This window comes from Parasteatoda tepidariorum, chromosome 4 (genome assembly GCF_043381705.1).
Source record: "Parasteatoda tepidariorum isolate YZ-2023 chromosome 4, CAS_Ptep_4.0, whole genome shotgun sequence".
NCBI classification, from domain to species: Eukaryota; Metazoa; Arthropoda; class Arachnida; order Araneae; family Theridiidae; genus Parasteatoda; species Parasteatoda tepidariorum.
In genome coordinates, this window is record NC_092207.1 from 89,360,230 (window position 1) to 89,381,840 (window position 21,611).

General features: G+C 26.2%; 2 protein-coding genes across 3 annotated transcripts in view; one reads left to right on the top strand and one right to left on the bottom strand.

Annotated features, from left to right (window-relative positions):
* The window catches only part of LOC107456460 (Jumonji, AT rich interactive domain 2), a 31,318-nt gene extending 30,921 nt beyond the window's left edge, over window positions 1–397 (bottom strand). The window contains exon 1 of the mRNA XM_021147483.3: window positions 151–397. The gene's annotated coding sequence lies outside the window, so the exon portion shown is untranslated. The remainder of the gene's footprint in view (window positions 1–150) is intronic.
* Window positions 398–430: 33 nt separating this feature from the next.
* On the top strand, window positions 431–20,162 carry LOC107456461 (phosphatidylinositol glycan anchor biosynthesis class T). 2 transcript variants are annotated; one of them, XM_016074328.4, is made up of 11 exons: window positions 431–1,027; window positions 2,574–2,751; window positions 3,553–3,787; window positions 7,032–7,118; window positions 9,201–9,282; window positions 10,154–10,248; window positions 12,458–12,671; window positions 13,368–13,523; window positions 15,667–15,904; window positions 19,311–19,463; window positions 19,847–20,162. In XM_016074328.4, exons 1-11 carry the CDS (start codon window positions 844–846, stop codon window positions 19,977–19,979), a joined length of 1,755 nt encoding a protein of 584 aa, XP_015929814.2. In that variant the 5' UTR covers window positions 431–843; the 3' UTR covers window positions 19,980–20,162. The 2 variants fall into 2 exon arrangements, with proteins under 2 accessions (XP_015929814.2, XP_015929813.2); XM_016074327.4 differs by having other exon boundaries at window positions 455–1,027; window positions 9,198–9,282.
* The last annotated feature ends 1,449 nt before the right edge of the window (window positions 20,163–21,611 follow it).

Below are 21,611 nucleotides of genomic sequence, written 5' to 3' on the forward strand. Positions count from 1 at the left end.
TTTTACTAATAATTGAATAAATGATTATTCATTTAAAGTATTTCCATTCACACAGTAAATTTTGACTTTGTAGGTTGAAAGCAATTAAATGTTTAATGGTATAAAATCAATTTGACAAAGTGATAATTATTAGCCCATTGTTTCTCTTACCACAATATTTTAGATTTGAAAATTTCACATTTTTTATTTCAGAGATAACTGCACAGAGGGATGAGAAGAAAATGACATTTGCTTTCATGCAGACATAAATTAACTTATTTCCCGAAAATTTATGCAATTAGAAAAATATCTGAACAGAAACAAAAAGTTTCCCAGTATGTAAACAATTAAATGTTTTCTCGCCTGGTCTATTGTTTTTTTTTTCTCTCTGCCGCTAAAAGTTGGCTTGCTGCCAATCGTCATTTTCTAATTTGTAGGGGCAAGACATTTTGTGGAAATTTTGTTTTTATCAAATGGCAACATACAAAGTTTTCTCATTTGTAAACAACAAATTTTACTTCTGCCGGGGTTTCGGTATATTTATTAGTGCACTTATTTTGGTTGAAAAATAATAGTTTTACGGTTTTTCTAAAATATAATTTCCTTGTATAGTCAATTTTGAGTTTGAGGGAAAATTTTTTCAGAGTTTTACAATGCGTTAATTTCTTTATTTTGTTTTTCTAACAGACGTTAATATTTGCTGCTGATTATTGTGTTTTTGTGATTATCTTCTTCATTTCTTCAAAAAGTTTATCATTTAGGAATTAAAATGGATATGGGTTGTCTCTGATTAACAAAATATTCTTTACTTTCATGAACAAAGTCAATATATTTATTTTATATTTATGAATTAATATTAAAGTGATGTCCTGTAAAAAAAGCTTTATTTTCTTTTGGTTGTTAAATTTACTGAAAGTTTTCTTCTGTGAATCACAATCAGAGACATTTAATGAAAAACTTTTTGTCAAACCTTTGCCTTCGGGTCATGTGTACACCCAATTTCAATTTGTTGTTCAAAAAGACTTGATTTCCGACGATGAAAACGCCTGTAAGTATTACATTATGGTATTAAGGGTAATATTTCTGTAAAATACAATGTGATAGATTTAAAAAGTAAATCAAGTGTTAAATAAATCAGTTTCCCACTTTTTAGTTTTATTGAAATGTGTAAGTTAATGAATAACATTAGCATGACCTGAAAGAATTTTTTAAAAATATTTTATGTGTGTATGTATATCCCAAAGATTTCAGAGAGAATACGATCAACAGCAATTCATATTATAATCTTGCAATTTTTAGACATGATGGTATGTCCTTAAAGTTAGCTTGATATTAACATATTAAGATCTGTTGCGCCAACTACAACTGCCAAGGTGCCAAATGGATTTTTACTTGCAAATAAAAAAAATGCGTGTAGAGGTTTGCCAAAGAGTGGCTTATACCTTTCGAGTTTATCCTCTTTTGTGATGTTTTTTAGTTTCTTGCAGGCTGCTGTCTGGAAGTTGCTAAGACTTTCAATATTTATTTGTATTTGGAGCAATCTGAAATTATTTTATATTGAATGCTGAAAGTGTTTTAAAACACCAAAACTTCATACGCTACATTGAAAATAAGTTAGTATTAAAAATAAATTATATATTTTTTTTCGAGAAGAGTAATTAAATGGTATTTAAGATAGTAATTACACAAAAATAGTAATCATAAAATTCCTTTGTTGTAGTATCCATATAAGTTATTTTTACTTTTCAAATTAAATTCTTTTGAATTTTATTATTTTTTTAAAGAAAACTACCTTTTATGCTGTGTACGAAAAATTTTAAAGTTATGAGAAATTATTGGGCTTTACAATACTTCTATTCTCCTTATCTCCCACTGCTATGCCTATGATTAATTAAATTAAGGTGTAAGTTAAGAATTTGTAAGTTAATAAATGTGTAAGTTATTACCTATCATAAAAGTTGGAGAATCTTTGCGTTAAAAAAAGATCTAAAATATTATAAATCTGTAATAATTTTCATATTCAGGAAAATACTTTTCTCTTTCCCTAAAATATCAGAACTATGAGGTTTGATTTAAGACTTTTATCTTATAGATAAGATAAGGCTTTAGCTAGTCGTTTAATTCTCAATAAATTTGTATGGTTTGATTATTATATTAATTGTTAAAATTTTTAATGCAAAAAATGTAAAATTTTTGCTCAAAATAAGATATTTTTCATATTTGGTAAAAAAAAAAGTTATAAAAACATGTATTAAATGATAATAAGAGATTTACTTATTTTATGTAAATAACTTAGTAAATTATAGCAGGAAATAAAGTTTATGATTTGTTTAATCTACATCTCATATACAGTTAGAAAAGAAAATTATAGTTTCTTTCATTCTTTCTTTTTTATGGTAATTTTGTAAAACAAATATAGTTAGCCACTTTTTATTCCTTGAAGCAGGTATATATATTTAAAAAAAAGATCCATAGCATATATGCACTGAAATATCATATTAAAATAACAAAAAATAACATTCAGTCATGAATTAGTTATTTTTGTGAAAGTTCTAATGCCTTGATTTTAAAACAAAGTTTTAATTTATTTTCAGTTCGACACTTTAGACTTTTTCCTCGTTCACTTGGAGAAATAATTCATGAATATGATGTCCAAGAATTACATTTCAGTTTAACTCAAGGTTTATGGCGTTATGAAAAGTGGGGATACCCTCTAAGAGATGCCCCACCAGGTGCAGAGCTGTGGGCTTTATTTAAAGGCAATGTATCGAAGTAAGTTTGATGAATAATTCATATTACCTCATTTATTTCAGTAAATATGTTTTTAATATTTATTCAGTTAATAGCATTTTTAATTTTTTAGTAATTCTTTTTCAATAATTAAATTTGTCATTGTCGTATATCTCATTCAATAATTAAATTTGTTTGTCATTCAAAAAGACTCGCTGTTGTAATTCATTTATGTTGGACTAGAGCTGCACAGTGGGCTATCGGCGACGGTTTGGGAAACATGCCATCACAATTTTGACCCTCTGCAGAGAGGATAGCACCCCTGCTTCGGTAGCCTGACGACCTGCATGCGAAGTTGAGCACTTTACAGTAAAACAGTTTAACAAGGACCAATACTGCACGCCCTCAGTCCCTACGCAGACTAATCGAAGTGGTCACCTACCCGCACACTGACCCAAAAACACTTGCAACCTGTTTGCTTATTTACTGAAAGTTCTATAATTTACATGCATACCTTTTACAATGTCTGTAACAAATAAACAATTTATTTAAACTTCGTATTTTTTTAATAAAACCATTGATTTTTCTTAAAAATAAATTATTATTAGGATCTTTATTTTAATATTATCATATCTTTTCTTTTTAACATTCTTGTTATAAATAGATATTTCAATTTAAGTCAATTTTGTGTTATCTCCTTTGGCTTTTGGCTTTTGTTTGTTTGTTTGAGCTTGAATTGAAATCATGTTAAAATAATTAAACCAAATATCAACTTGTAAATTTTGAATGTTTGAATTTATTTGTATTAAAATGCAATAATTACTATAAGTGATATGTATTTAGGGTATCTTCAAACTGGAAGAAGCTGACGAACGTTTTATCTGGGCAATTTTGTGCTTCTTTGAACTTTATTGATGAGACCATCACAGTTATTCCTAAATTCTCATTCAAACCAGAAGGTGCTGTAGTCAGTAACTTGTATAATTCAAGCTTTGTTCGCTATTCTTCTCTACCTCGTGAGATTGTGTGTACTGAAAATCTTACTCCATTCAGAAAGCTGTTGCCTTGTGGTTATCAGGTCATTTTGCTATTTACATAAATATTGTATTTTTTGTATTATGTATTTTTTTTGTGAAATAATTATTTTGTTGTGTATTTCTCTTTCATTATTTATGATTTTTTTTCAAAATTTGTTTCAATAATTTTTTTTACTCCATCAATTATTTTCTGTGTAATTGTAATGTTTAAATACAATTATTTAGATCAAGTATATTGCCATCCAAAAATATGCATAGCATATTTCCTATTATAAAACTGAATTGATAAAACTAAAACTATTCTTTTCTCAATAAATAAAAATCTTTAATATAATCAGTAAATAGATTTATTTAGTTTACAATCTTAAATTGAGTGCAGAGTAAAATATATGTTTCCATAAAATTTTCAAAATATGTTACGAGGCTGCAAAATGTTTTTTTAAAACAAACTCAGTATTATTTTTGACATTTTCTTTTCTGCCTACACATTTAATGCATAAGGTTAAGAATAAGGTCTTAGCAATAAATTAAAGCAATTAATAGCCAAAGGATTCTTTAACTTTCTTTTTCAAAAAATATTCGAACGTCTATATGTCACTCATATTTTTGATTTCTTGATGGGTAGAGGGGCTTGTCCTTGCAGTTGAGCTCGCTCGGCCATTTTCAAATTTGTTTTATGGTTTAATAACTAAATTTTTTTGTAAAAACTAATTTCTTTACAGTGGGGCTCCAGATTATTGAAATTATAATACATTTTCTTTTATTATTAATTAAATTTGATTCTTTATGTAAAGCAGTTTATGATTTTGAATATGTTTGTTTTACTCATAACGGTTCCGAACATAACCAAGATGTGCACTCAACAATAATCTGCTTTTCATCTGTGTCTATGGTATGTTATGCCTGGCCACCTTGTTGAATATGTTGTGAAATTAAATAATTAAGTACTCAAACATTCGACTGATGGACAATGGATAATTCAGAAGAGCTACAAATTTTTTTATTTCCTTTTCCGGTTTATGTTTGGTAGAGATGCTCGGAACTTCTCCCTTTAGAGGTTTTATTTCAAGTTGCCTCTCCCAGTGAAGGTTTATGCAGTGCCTAACAGACTTTTATTTCCCCCCTCTAGTCATCATGGAAGGACAAATTTTCATTATATTTACTGATTGTACTGTTTTCTTTTTCTTCTAATTTTAAATGCATATTTCATATTACATTTAGACTTAAATAATTTTTTCAGATGGTGTTTTTAAATGAAGTATAAATAGCTCTTGTTAGAAAATTTACACCCTTTTTTTTTTGAATGTTTCACTAGACTTTTATTCTATGATATTGTTTCTATTAAGTTATTATTAGAGTTAATGTTGAACTAATTTAAAAATAAATGTATATTTAATCCATATTTTACTCTTTTATTAATTCTTCGCATTTAATAGTAATAATTTGAATATAATATTAACTGCAAATAATAATTTTATTTTGAGTGTTGCACATTTTGATTAATTTTAGTATATTTAAACACTAGTACATCAAATCAAGATATTCAGAGGTTTTTGATAAAAGAAAAGTTTATGTTAACACAGAATAAGAATTCACCAAGGTTGAATTATTAAAAAAAAATATTTCTTGCATAATCAGTATAATGTTTTTAGACATTTTTGCATTGTGTGATATAGGTTTAGCATAAAATTTTTTATTTTTATTATAAAGTTTTGGTATATATTTAAAAATGTACACTATATCTTTTTAATTTCATATTAAAGTTCTATTACTTAATATCATATTGCTATTTGGATATGTTATTGGTTTAAAAAACGCATTTATCTATTTTCATTTCAATTGCTTTTTGAGTGGAAGTATTAGTCATTTAAACATTATTTATGTTTTAAATTGAAAGTTTAAGTTTTATTAACATTATCAAAATTGCAATGATATTATAATACATAAAGATTATTGACTTCATATTGTTTGAATAAGTAAATATATTATGTATTATGAGTGCATATTTAAATTAATGAGAATTTACAAATGTTAATTAATCTAAGACAAAGAAATAATATTTTGAATTTAATATAATACTGCTGAGAGTCATATCTTTTAAAAACCCTTATGCACACTTACAATTAACAATTTAACTGAACAATTTAAATTAGTTTCAAGCCAATAAAGATACTTTGAAGTACTTATAAATGGCAATAATAATTAATTAGTTAATTTATTAGTATTTTGTTAACAAGTGTTGCATTGTGATTGTGTTAGATAATTTATTGTATTTTATTTATTGTTAAAGATATTAAAAATAATATACTTGTTGCAGAATATCTTCACTTTATAATGCTTAAACACGTTTATATAATTATACTTTTATAGTATTTATAAGAAATATATTAAAGTGAATTTTTAAATTAGTTTTAAAATGAAAAATAGTGTGGTTTGTCATTTTTAGTTTTAAAACAAAAGATGCTCCATTTATAAATTTTAATTCATGTAAAATTGTTTCTTGGTTAAATATTCTTTTGATTGAAGCGCTTTCTGTGTCATTAAGTCTTTAAAAACAATAGTTTATCTGTTATATTAAAAGAAGTTGCTAGTTTTAGTAAATTTTTTGTAGAAAACTGAAAATAGAATATGATCCGTGCGGGAGAAACAACTGTAAAATAAATAAGATTGTTTTCTTTAAGTAAACTCTATAAGTTACCAGATCTTCTTCCATAGTTTTCATTTATGAAATAATCTTTTGAACGATTGAAATTTCTGAAACATAATAAGCATAATTTAAAGTGTTTAAATCATGTAAAGGTAGGTTATTCTGAGTTCCAACATCCCTTTTTTCCATTTACATTAGTGTTACTTGTTGTACCATGTGAGAAGCATTAAATCCTTCACCCTGATTAAATCATAGTTTTCAAAACTCCCCCTCCCACCTAGTTGAAGTTATGTATTATCATTTTTATATAGTTAAAAATATATCTGTATTTAAACTCTACTATTAGTTCAAATGTTCACTCTTTTTTAACCTATTAAAAATTTTAAAACATATGGATTGAAACTAAAACAATGGCTTACTGTTAATCCCTTAGGAAAATTTTAAAGTTGAATCATCTCTAAAAAATATTGTAAGCAAAAATTTGCTTTGACGAGCACACATTCAGGTTGAAATATATTATCATGCTAAATTATGTAATTGGAAGTTTTCATTTAAATACATTCACAGAATTTTATAATGCATGGAGGAATTGTAAAAAAACAAAACAAAATTGTAATCTTGTAATGTTTGTATTTCAGGCTGGTTTGTCAACACTATTGAATGCATTAAATGTTTTTAATGCTCATTTTGTATCACTGTCAGTTGATGTACAGTTTGTGTGTAAAGTGAGTTTTATTTATGCATCATATTTTTTGTCCACGTAAAAGTTCTTCTAAACTATGCAATTTTTTTATTCTTCATATTTGTATTTTATCCAATTAACGTTTATTTCGAAAACGCAGAATTTTCTTCATCTAATTATGAACCAACTGTGAGAGTTACTTTACTCAAAATGAATAAAACAAAAATTTTTTATTTTTAATTCATTTTGAACACAATTAAGACAAATGTTCAAATTCCTACAAATTTAACATAATCATTAAGAACGAAGTAAAAGCTAGAAAAAGTGAGAAAAGTGTGGGACTTATAGTTAATTACTAGATTAGATAGATAATTATTAGTGAAAAGTATTAATTTAATTAATTCTGCAGTTTAAGTTATTAATATTTTAACACCATTTTGCATCTAAAAATCAATAAAATATTCTATATTTAATTTTTGTGAAAGCTGCTCTTTTCTCCTTAAAATTGATTTCCTTAAATTAGTGTGGTCATTTGTGATCGCTGGCTTTAGCCGAACAGTAGCATGGAAATGTATATGCAGCTCATTAAGTCTGCAAACAGTCCTAAGGTAAAATTGTATTAAAATTTCCTTGCTATGATTTTGTTTTTCATTAAAAAATATGAGTAAAGTTTGTCTTTAATGCAGGAAAGCTACCTGCGACAGTTCAATAAAAGCCAAAAGTAGCAAAAAGTTAAAGAAAGAAAAATAAAAGAAAAAAAGGAAACATACAGACATTTGGCGATAGGAATAAAAACAATGTTCATATTTATTTACGCACATACTCAGTTCAAATCTTGTAATAACATCCTGTAACGCAACATCTCTGTCCATTTATTGCATTAAAAATTAAGCATTCAGACTATTTTGCATGAAGTTCTTTCTGTTTTATTCAGTTTATCATTCAATAATATGAATAAAAAACAATTGGTTCTGATGGAAAGTAGTCTGTTTAAAGTTTAAAAAAAATTAAAACTCAATTTCATGGTTATTTAAAGCATTTCTTTATTTTGTTTCTTGTCAAAATGTCTTTGTGTTCAAAAACTAGAACAAAAATTAAAATAGTTAATAAAACAGTTATTTGAAACATCTTATAAGAAAATTACTGCTTTTTATCATTTATGTCTCTCCCTCCAAACTTTCATTGATTAAAAAAATGATTTTTAACATTGTGTTTTTACTACTTTCTTTAATTATATAAAGTTTGTCGCATTTGTTTATACGCATTAGCCTATTTAAGACTGATGTTGCGAAAATGAAAAATTTTGTTTTGATATAAAAAGCATTGTGCGAGAAAAGTGGTGGTGAACTTATGCTTAAACAGAATTCTCTTTAGGAATAAAAAAGGGCAGGGAGCTTCCTCACAGAAAAGGGAACTTTGAGTTTTGAAAGGGCACTCATTACCTATAAAATTTATCAAAATATATAATAATTATGTAATAACTGAATTTGAACCTCAACAATTTTAAATTACCCTCTTATTTAATTTTATGTGTGTATTTCAGAAAGAAATTCTCGCTCCTTATCAAAATAAGAAAATTATTTATAGTTTATAAAAAATAATTATAGGCATGCTATAAGACAATCACTGCCCATTTTTTTTCTCCATAAAAGTGAATTAAAAAAATGATAGACTGATAAACAATTTAAAAGCTTTTTTCTATAATTTAAACTGAAAATTATGAAAAAAATAAACATTTAAAGACACAATTTTTTATAAAGTATTTATTTAAAAAATAATTTTAAAATTAAAAATCACTTAAAAAATTCATTAATATACCCTCCCTCCCATAAAAAGAGATACTTATAAAAATTTAACCAGCTGAGAATAATCCTAACAAAATAAATGCTTGTAATAGTAATCAGAATTAAACCTATAAACAGAGATAATTTTACCAGCGTAAAATTATTATTTTAAACTGTTAATTATTTTTTAAAATGGAATATGAATAAAAAGGCAGTGTTTCTAAGTGATGCCTGCTTATTTTTATGGAAAGGGAAAAGAGGATAATGGGAAAGGGAATGATGGCCCTTGATGGGTTAATGTAAATAAGTAAATTTTAGTAACTGATATTTCTATTTAGCAGGAAAGTTGCTCAAATATTGCAGTGCAGCTTGTCCAGTCTGTAGCTGTTGTTTTTGACTTGCCAGTCCAACTTAAAAAACAAGGTACTGATTTTTTGAAGAAAAATTTCTATGTTACTATAGTTAATAAGTTTTATTAAATAGATTGCTAATTAAATTTAAAATAATATTATTATGTTGCGCTTAGTTGAGAGTTAGGCATTTTAAATGGGTACAATAATTTTTAGTATAGTTGTAAATTTAGAAACGATCTTTACAAAATCAATGTTTCATATTATATAATTTGTTTCTGTTTCAGTTTTTCAAAGAAACCAGTATCGGTTATCTTTCTATTTGTTTTCTAATTTACATATTATTGTTTTTTATTTTCATTCTAAATATATAAGATAATAAATTTTTTTTTCCTTTGAATTTTATATGTATTCATGTCACTTCGAAGCTCTACCCAAAATGTTTTTTTAAAATTTTTTAAATTATATTTTAAAACTTACTTACTTATTATTATTATTTGAAAAACTGAAAACAAGAAGTAAAAATATAAATTTTGTAAATTCATTCCTTTTTACTGAATTGTTATTTATTTAAATAATGTTTTTTAATAAGCATATGAGCAAACAGATAAGCCTAGGATGCCTGTAACGATTTTAAAATTTATACTCCTAATTTATCTAGATGCTCGTATGATGCTATTTATGTTTAGTTTTAAGATAAAATTATTTTATGAAACCAATGGCCACTTATATTTTAAGCTTTTCTGTGTATCAGAATATCTAGTTATTATTAGCAACTGGCAATTTCATAATTAATAAAGACAAATAATCAAGATTCAGTTATTTATATATTAAAATAGGCTTTTAAAATTTTTCTTAATGGCTAAGAATAGTTTTAATTTGCCATCTTAAATAAATCATTTTTCTAACCTCAATTGGCATTTATAGTAAGATTTTGATTTCAGATTGGTCATTAGTAAAACTTTTTGGTTCAAGTTTATCAAGTACTTGTCCAGTTGCATCAACCAGTGAAGTGTTTGTTGATATTTCCTCTAATAAGGTATGTTTTGCCACTAGCTTAGTTATTTTCAGTTTTGTAGTAAGGTTTTATTTTAATTATTACTAGCATGCAAGAGTACGGTGGCTGAGTAGTACGACTTGGCACTCCTGTTCTGCAGGTTCTATCCTCGAGTCGGGCACGTTTCATTCATCCTTTTATACCTTCTGGGGGTGGATAAAATGAATACCAAGCATGCTTGAGGACTAAACACTTAGGGTTTTGCCTTCAGCTGACCACCTAACTGGAACATCTGATCTCCACACCCCAGAGCCCAACGTTTAAAAAACTGGAAAAATCTGATTATATAATTGACAGGTAAAACACAGTAGGACTTGGCTCTCCATGGGCTGTCATGCCAATGATTTTAGTTTTATTAGATTCATATTCACGCGAGTTTAAAATCCAATTTTGTGATTCGTTTATGTGGTTGTAATATCAAACATCAATTTTACTATTCATATGTGATTTCAAAATTAGACATTGTGGGATTCATATTCACGATGTTTAAAGATTATGTATGGTGATTCGCATTTACGCGATCTGAAAATTACGCATCATGATTTGCATTTTTATGTATATATAGACAGGGTGCGTAGCGCTTGTAAAAAGTACTTAAAGGTGCTTTTTTGGGGATTTCGTTTTAAAAGCTTTTAAAGGTGCTTTTTTCAGCTGGCGTTTTTAAAAAGTGCTTTTTTCCGAAATTTTTGTTTGTCTCCCTTCAGTGATATCTGGTGGATCCTATGCATTTCACGAAAAATGGGGAGTTTGCTACGTAATCATTTATGCGGACTTCATGCCGTACCCACGTTATGACTTGTGCATATGCGCGCACTTTAAACCCAAACCCGAGTGCTCCAATTCGGATAGAGAATATCAGATCCTTATGAAATGTTTTTCTTCATAATTTATTTAAATTTTGTTCTTGTTTATTTTATTTTACTTCTGACATTTTTTTTGACGTAGGGGGTAAGGGTACTTTTGTTCTGAGATCAGGGTCAAGTTGAATTCACTCGGTGATGTTTCGATTTACGCCCGTTTCTTTCTTTTTTTTTTTAAACGCTAAAACTGTTTATAAAAAGTTTTTGTTTTTCAATAATATCATTGATTGAATATGAATTTTTTTGAGTTCTTGAAAATTTTTGTAAAGTGCTTGAAAAGTTTTTAAAAAGTGCTTATTTTTGATTCAAAGATTTGGCTACGCACCCTGATAGAGTTATAGATGTAGAGTTTCATATCACGTGAATAGAGATTCATATTCATGTGATTCAAAAGCCACATATCGAGATTCATATTTTCTCAATTTAAAATCAAATATTGCAATACTTATTCACACTATTTTAAAATTAGTCATTGGGATTTGTAATCACATGGTTTAAATGTTTAAAAAATTGCACTTTTTTTTGTCAAATTTTTGGATATTACAGCTTCTACATATATAGTATATATAGTATATAGTACACATATAGTATATATTCTTGGATTTCTTCTTTTTTACTTTCTAACTACTCTCATCTCTGTGAATTACAGAGTGGGAAGTACTGCTACGATCAAAATGCTATAGGTTTTCTTGATATAAGTCCTATCTTATGGGTTATGTATATAAAGAAGTATAGGATATTAGAAAAAGCCAAGAGTCTGAGATAGAAAGATGATAAAAATGAAAAGAGCATTGTATACTGTACTGAAATCTATAGTAATGGGAGCGAGTAGTCCACAGACCCAGTTATAAAATTAAAAATAAACTTTTTTGTTATATAATAAAATTTTTAATTTTTTCAACAAGTACTTAATTTAATATTTTAATTTTTTTCAGTAGAAGATCTATCAAAAACAATTCTATAAACCACAGTTCTCCATAAAAGGCATTGACTTTATAATCTTTAGAACGAACAAGTTTTTTAATTTAATGGATTTTATGTATAATGTTTTTGATAATTTTAATTTCTTTCTGTAAATAATAAACTCTTAAAAGCTTATTTTTATATTTTTAAATATTTTTATTTAAAAATTATTTTAAAGCATTACCAAGCTGCTTCAGATATATTGCCATGTTTAGTTCGTAAGTTTGTGAAATAATCTGGATACAAAATAATAAAGCAAAGCCTCATATTTTAAGATTTGCATTATAAAGATCTTTTATTGTATTACCTTTTTATGAATTATATATTTTATTCTTATATTCTTTTTTTTATTTTTATTTTTTTTGAAGACTCAAAATCCATTTACTTTAAGTATTTCACCAACTGATATTATTGAAGAAAATACAGACCAAATAGGATATGAAAACAAAAGAATTGCTTTCTATGATCTAAAACAATTATTTAAAAGTATGCATCTTGTAAATATTGCTGCCATCTACAAAAGTGCCCATATTTATGGAATTATACCTCCACCAATCATATATGTTGATAGAAAATTGACAGGTAAAACATTTTAATATTGATATCACCATATATATCTTTAGGTTTTTTATTTTGTTGGAAATTTGCATTCTTCAGTTGTATTTTATTTTTAGAAATTTTAATATTAAAACTATGTTGTAGTTAGTATAATGCCCAGATTTTTTGTGTGTTAAGTAGTTTTAATTGAAAATATTCTTGAAATACCACAATATTTTGTAAAGTGAAAGCATTTTATTGCCCTAACTAAAGTGTTTTTTTAAATGATTATTTAACATTATTATTCTATTATTCTAATTATATAATGAAACACTACTTATAGTTACATTGATATTATGTGATACTTATTAGTTACATTTTTTAAGTGTACAAAGATTTAAGATACAATCATTAAAAGTAGATTGCTGTTGCATTATTATAATTACCATGACTCACTAAATGTTAAAAATAACCAACTGTATTTAATATCTGGTACTAATATGGAATAGTTTACAGACTTTTACATTTCTAATTAAAAAAAATTATGTATAAAAATTTTAATAAGAAATGTTTAAATTGCTTAAAGTAATACCTTTAAATTATTTTAAATAGATAATTTTTTGGAGGAGGTCTTATATGAATTCATTAGTAAATTGTAGTTACAAAAAAATTGTGAATAAATTGTTTCTTTTTATGCAATTTAGAGGTTTAGACTGTAACTGATAGCTTTTTATGTTTCAGGTTATGGGCAAGAAAATGGCGGAATTTCGTACACTTTTTATAATAATCATCCTAAAAATCCTCTAAAAATAATTCATTTTGATGTAATTCCATGGTATATAAGATTGTATAGTCACACATTGGCTATAACTAATGGAGGTTCAACTATTTCACCTGGTAAATATGTTTTTTTTTGTGTTCTAAAGTTTTTTTTAAATGAATTTCTAATCTTTTTGTTTGTGATGTCTAACAGATGCATTATCTGCTTACACAACAACAATTTTGTGTTCTAAACACCCAAGTCAACTTAAATTCATTTTGCTTTTGTGTTTGATATTTAAATTCACAAGCATTAAATTCTTTCTCATGTGACTTTTTTTTCTTAAAGATTTTGATTTATAATGCTTAGATCATTTGAAGTTTTATAGTGTAAAATATGAATTGTTTCAGTACAAATAAAAAATTTTAGACAGTTTTTTGTGTTTTTAGAACAATATTTATATTTTTAAATAAAAAAATTTATGCAGAATTGAAAATGCCTAAAGTTATTTAAAGTCTTTATTAATTTTTTGTAAAATTTATAATGAAAATAGCTTTTATTTTCTTTAAAGAAAGAATATTTTTTTACATTGCAAATATTCATATTTATTTAAACAAGCTTTAATTAAACTTTTACTACGTTATTTAGTTGCAAGTTACATGAAAAACTGCACCGCTAAAAAGAAAAAAAATTGTTTTTACTTTGAGTTCCAACACGTTCGTTGAAATATATACCTGTATTTAAAATTTTACTGATGAATATTTGTGATGAATCTCTTATGGATGAATCTTTATGTGACACAATTTAGATATTTCTATAATTCTAGTTCTATGTTTTTATTCTCATTTTAGTTGCTTTTCATAAAAATTATTATTGAGTAATATGTGCAAATAATAAATTTTAATATGTTCGTTTCCAACATGTTCGTTGAAATATATACCTGTATTTAAAATTTTACTGATGAATATTTGTGATGAATCTCTTATGGATGAATCTTTATGTGACACAATTTAGATATTTCTATAATTCTAGTTCTATGTTTTTATTCTCATTTTAGTTCCTTTTCATAAAAATTATTATTGAGTAATATGTGCAAATAATAAATTTTAATACAATTAATGTCCAATATTGCAACCAAATTTTTATTGAAAAATATTTGTAATGTCAGTGAAACTTATTTGCAATTTTCCTGTGACATGCTTTTACATCAGACTGCAGGGCTTTCAAATGAGTCTCATTTTTTAACCTTTTGGTCTGTTTCGGTTCTATTTTTTAAGATTTTTGGTCCAACAAGACTATTTATGTATTTACTTTATTATCTTTTTTAGACTTAATTTTTTTATAAGCTTTTTTCTTTCTTTTGAATTTGACTATTTCCCTCAATATTTTTTTTCTTGGAGCAAACTTCTCGATTTGTATTCCCTTTATCATTTTGAAATGCTTACTGTGAAAAGGTGCGCTTCTCATCTATTGTTTTATGTTCACGGTGATTCACAACGATATACTTTTCTTAATTCTGCTTGTTTTTATATTATCTCAGTATATATAATTGAATTAAAGAAAGTTATTTCTGTACGAAAATTTTTTAATTATTGGGGAAACACTTGGTTCACTTTTTCAGACATGAAAATTTTTTTTTCTCACATTTTTCTCTGTTTTGGTCCCTTTTTTAACGCTTCCTTTTCTTGGAAAATTGTTGAGAGCTTTGCACAGACCAACATTTTCTTCACTATTTTCAAACTAGAAATGATAAAATTTTTATTTTACTCTAAAATTTAAAACTTTGATAAAAAACTTTTTTTCTCAATAATTTCTAAATTTAGCTGGTTATTCTAAAAATCCTTAGTGAGTAGGTGTTTTCAATTAAGCAAGTTTAAATACATTTGTGACAAAGCTTTTCTTTTGATTATATTGATTCACCCTTTCTTTTCAGACTAGCCTTTTTTTTTGTCTTTGTTGTAGTCTTTTTTGCAATTTGTGTGTGTGTAAGTTCAAATGAGTTCTTAATAATCTAGGAGTTATAAAAAATTAAATTTAACTTTTATTACATTTAGTTCATTGGTCTCTTCATTTTAGTGAAAGATTCAAACCATTAAATCTTCATTCTTAATTTAATTAAATCTTCTTAGTTTTACTTAATTTTCCTTTGTTTCTGTAAGTAATTTGTTTAAATTGTCCAAAATCTTTATTTTTCTCATGCTGTACTTTTTATGCCTAAAATATAAATTTTCATATCAATATAAAGATTAACCATTTTGTACTATTGCTCTCATTGTATAGATTTCTTGTATTACAAGCCTGCTAAAGATCGTAGTCGACCTCATCATCTAGAACTTGTGTTGACGTTACCTCCTAAGTCCAAAACAGAATTGAAAATAGAATTTGATTTTGCTTTCTTAAAGTGGACAGAATATCCTCCAGATGCTAATCATGGGTTTTACATTAGTTCAGCCGTTATTAGCACCTTACTGGATACCAACAAAAATTTCTCCTACTTCCCTGGAAATAAACAAACTAGGTACAGTTATACAAGTTGCAAACTGGGAAATATATTGATCAAGGCTGCTAATGGGAAATTATAGAAATAAAAATAATTCAAAAGTACGAAACTCACCACCAAAAGTCTTGAATTCTAATAAATTGAAAATATCTGGCTAAAACTGATGACAATCTCAGTACATGTGATTTGAATTCTTATACCTAAAGGGTTATAGTGTTGCTTAATAACTTCAGAGTTGTCTAGATTAGAGTTGTAAAGAATAATAACAATGGAATCACTTACAGTATAAAGTTATGTTTTTTTTTATCAGCCTAGGTGCTCCTCAATACTATGCCATAATTGTGTAAATTATAGATCAATTGATTTAACTTTTTAAATATAAAAATGTAACTTTATTTTTAGTATGTTTTCAAACGGAAATTAGCAGTTTTTTGGTATATCATAATTTAAATAATTTGATAAAAGCGCTATAGATATCATAATTCTCAAAACCTAATTATTTCACAAAATATAAGATTATTTAAATTTAATTTAATGCAGGATAGATAACCTTTCCAATTATTAAAATTTATTTTAAGGTCTGGAACAAATACATATGCCTAATTTTAAGATTTTATCATGTTAATAGATTCTATTTTAATTTTACAAAGAAAATTTTGCTTTGGCTTTCCCCCCCTATAGATTTTATTTTTCAGACAATCACAAACTGTTCCCAATGTATATTAACTCTCTAAATAACATTGAATGTTCAATGAATTCGAATATTTCTTATAACGAATTAATATTACCTTTTAATCTCTCATCACCTTCAATATTAACTATTTGCTATTTAACTTTCTCTTTATTCCATTGCTAAATTTTCTTTAGTTTTATGTCTAAAATGAAATAAAACTTCTGCCCCTAAATCAGATATTTATGTTTTCATGGATAATGCGAACACTCTATAATATTATAATATCTGATTGATTATGATATTGTTAGTGTCGTCATATAGAAACAGCTGTTTTTTCTCTTGGAAACAAAAATAAATGTGATAAATTATTACTAAATGTATTTCCCAGTTTGCAAATGCTTTTTTTTTATGTTTTATATTTTGTACATGGTTCATTCTAAGTTGTTTTCATATCCCAGATTTTCATGAAATTTTTGTAGAAATGTTCATGACAAAAAGTGACTAAAATAGTTTCAGAATATTTGGTTCAAAACTTCAATTAGGGTGCCATTTTGAAATTTGACTACTTAAAAAAAATGATGTAACTACAGATGGTGTCTCGTTTGTAAATAATGTCTATTTTTTTTTAATTTATGAGCGGATTTTCTATATTTTGGTGTCATTAGAAAGAAAAAAGTCAACACTATGCAATTAAGCTATTGAAATGCGGAAAATATTTATATAATTTTTAAAAAATTTCTATTATTCTTTTATATTTCTATTATTCTTCGGCTTCATCATTTTTCTCTTTTATTTTATCTCCCAATGCTACGACCTCAGCCGCTACCCCGCTGGAAGATTATGGTCTTCAGTAATTACATCCTGATAAGTATCAATTTCTTTTGGAATACCTTCAATTAGTAAGTCATAGTATCTCATGGATGTTTATAATTTATCTATGCACGCATCTTTAGGAATGGATGATTGAGGGAACGTCTTTTCAATTTGTCAGACTATTGCTAATTAGGGCTTTAAGAAATCTTTCTTAAATTATTTAAGAAAAGACTTTCAGAGGAAAAGAATTTCAGAAAAGCATTTAAAATTCTTCAGACATCAGATAATGAAAATTTTTTGGTAAGAAAAAATATTTCGTAAAATCTAAGATCACCCAGTTATGTTTTATGCTGAAAAGGGTTTTTTCTACTACCAGCATAGCAATTGTGTAGAGAATTTATGATTTTTCGCGTTATCGAAACATTCGTGATTTTGAGTTTTTAATGTTTGTACATATATATATTTAGGCAGTTCAATTGGTTATTAGTTATGCCACTGTGGTATGCACGATTTTGTTAATATGGAAATGTGTAGGAAAAATCTTCACTTTCCTTTTTCACACTTAGGTAATTTTCTTTTCGGATTCATCATTGTTGATTATTTGCAATAATTTCTTGATGCCTTAATTCTTTATAAATATTTTAATTATTGTTTATGGGTAAGGAATTAAACTGCCACTGTGTTGGAACGGGTATCTATCTCTGGTGGCAGTTTTAAATTCACCCAAGCTTTAGATGCTACATGTTTAGCTTATATCATAATTAAAGGCTGGCAACGTACAAAGTTGATTACTTTGCCCTGTCATGCTGTTGGTCTCAAAATTGCATAGCTTTAATCTCTATAACCTTCTTTATCAACAACTGGCTATTTTGGGAATACTTTACTTTTTCTAATATATTTATCAATCTAGTAGTTTTCTTAGCATATGCTTCACTAAATTTTGCATTTTATTCCTCTTTTAGGTAAGTAGGTAGGTATTTTTATTTAAGTAACACAGGAGCTGTACAATGGGCTATTAGCAATGGTCTGGGAAACATCCCTGAGGATAATATGAAGACATGCCATCACAATTTTGATCTTCTGTAGAGGGGGGTGGCTACCTTGCTTTGGTAGCCCAACGACCTGCTAATGAGCGAGAATGTGGAACCTGAATTTTAATTAGAAACGTACGAGTCTACAAAATAAATAAATAAATAAAAGGAATGTTGAAGACAATTTTTCTATTGTAGAGTGCAGCAAAAAAAAACCTCAAACTTATTGCACCATATAAACGTAGTTAAATAGTTTATTTTTAATTTGTGTGTTCATTTATTTTTGTCTGTCATTTTAATTATTAAATATCTTATAATATATCCTTTAGTTTAGGCATTGTTTTTTTTGTGTGGCTATTTTACAATGTTTAGCAAAAGATCTGTTTTAGAAAGGAAAATAGCAGCTTGAAAGTGTTACTTCGGTCTCACAATCGTTGTAGTCGAAATTTTGGACTCTCTATAGCAAACGTTTTTAGCGGGAATGAAATAGATTAAAGTCAAAAGACCTGCAGCCTTTGTTGATGATTTTATTAAGCGTTAGTCTCTCAGTATAGCTGTAAAAAGCAGCCACTTTGAAATAAATAAATAATTTATTATTAAAAGTCTACTCTTATTATTATTTGTTTCACTTTGTTAAAATATTTATTTTTAATAAAGTTGTATTAAAAACTGTTTGTTGGTTTTTTTTGCCCCACCTTGTATGTATACTAATTTAAACATCTATTTTTCTTATTTTTAACTCAAGTAGAGTTAATATTGCTATATAACTCTATACTAGAAATTGTCATTTTTAAATTTTCATATAAAAATTAAGCTAACATTTTTTGAAATCATATATTAATTAGAAGTTTTTGCTTTTATTATTTTAGTTTTCGTTTTGAATGAATCTGGTTTTTTATTGTTTTAGAATCGATGACGGAAACTTTCTAAGGATTCATACAAAAATATTGCTGGTGTCATTACCCACGCCTGATTTTAGTATGCCTTATAACGTAATTTGTTTGACATGTACTGTTGTTGCTTTAGCTTTTGGACCTATTCATAATATTACTACAAAGACGTAAGCTATGCCATTATTATTTAAATTTATTTAGTTCTAAGATTTTATTGTGTTATTGAATTTTGTTTTATTTTAATTTTGTTTTGAAATTAAAATTGGTATGTCTTGTCTTTTTGGTTCAATGAAAACTTATATTGATGATGATTACAGTGATTTCCTTGTTAAACTGGGAAATTAATAAATTTATTGACAGAATAATTATTGCAGTTGATTTCTATAAGCATTTTTTTCATAATTGCTAAGATGAATCTTAATTAAATAAGGAATTGAAAAAAGGAAGAAAAAACATTTAAAAAAATAAGGCTAAAGTTAAAAATTATTTTACTTATAAATAATGTTTTGCAGTATGTGTATAAAGTAAAATTTTTAAAATTATTTTATAGTTTACAACCCCTTGATGAAAGCAGTGAGAATCCTTTCCTTTCGAAGCTAAAAAAACAGTTAAAATTATTTTGGGAATCTATAAGAGACAAAGCAAAGAAACAACCAGAAGAGGATGTTAAGAAGACTCAATAAGAATAAATTTTAGGATTCAAAATTAATTAAATGTCAATGTAAGACAGGTTCCTTTTTACAACCTAGTTGTAAGTTTTTTTTCATTAATGTATTAATTTACACTACATGTTTTTACATTACTGTATTAATTTACAGTTTCATGTACATATTTCATAGAATAATAAAATTTCCTTTAAATTATCAGTTCAATTTTAATTATGCTGTTTTTTCTTCTAAAAAAAAGTTTTGTTTGAATATAAACGGGACATAAGTTTATGAATTATTAATCTTTTCCTGCATCCAAATTAAAATAGCTAAAATATACACTAAAAAATTAAAAAAAAATTATATTTAAGAGAAATCCTAAGTTAGAAGGCTTGATTTTTCTATGATTGCATCAGAAAAGATGAATAAAACCCCTACTAATTTAAGCTTTTAAATTAGTTTTTATTGTGTTGAATTAATTTTGCTCAAATGAGGAAAAATGTAAAAATTGTCCCTCTAAGCATTTTGCATAGTGAATAAAACAAGAAAGTAATTAAGATATTAATAATGTGCAATGAAACTTAATTTAAGAAGTTGTGTAATTACATGGTTGTATTTTGTAATTATTTTGTTTAATACAAACATTAGTCTTGTGTAATCAGATTTCTCCCATGCCCTTTCCAAGCAGGACCAACTAACCTGAGCTTATATTATATCTATTTTATATTTGTCTTACATTTGCCGAAACTGCAAATAATTTCTCTTACTGAATTGGCAGCACTTTAGTAATACATAAATGCAATTTACCTGTTTTCTTTTAAAATATGTAAATACTTTACATACTAAAAAAAGACATATTTTTCATTGGAAAGTTAAATGAACCTATAAGATAATTTTTTCTTCATATTTTCTCCTCAACTAAAGACTTTTGTTGTTACACTTTTTTGTCATATTTGAAAAAAAAGGTGTGGTGAAAAATATGGATATTGTACTGTGTACACTAGATACTGTAAACACGAACAACACCACAATGATTTACGAAGATGTATTTTAATAGATTTTTGAAGTATTGAATAGATTTTGGTTTCAATACACCAAATAAATTTGAGTAAATATTGATAGTTATTTTTTTTTATTTAATTTGAATTCAAATTTTAAACAAAATGACTTTTTTCATTTAACTTTAAAATGTTTAACCATCAACAATGCTACAGTGCAGATTTGAGAAGATAGACTTTAATAGATTTGTGAAGTATTAAATCGATTTCAGTTTCTACTAAATTTGTGCATTGATAGTTATAGTGTTGCTTAATTTAAATTTAAACTTTATAATTAACTAATTTTTCTCTGTTGTTTGCTTTGTCATTTCTGTAGTTGATGAAAAAGATGTTTCTACATTTTTTGTTCTAATTTTTCAAGAAAAATTAAAATACTTAGGACTATTTTTATTTTATTTAAATCATATTTTTGAAGAATTTGGTATCTATAATGTGAATTTTTTTAATGTTTGTCTGAATTTAGGCTTAGTCATGCATTCTTTGAAAAAAGGGGTTTTATTTTCAGCTAATGCCCTTAAACTTAACACAATTCTTGGGGGTTTGCTCAATATATGAGTGACAGTAAATTATTGAAACGATAAATTATCGTAAAGCCATACCACATAGTGAG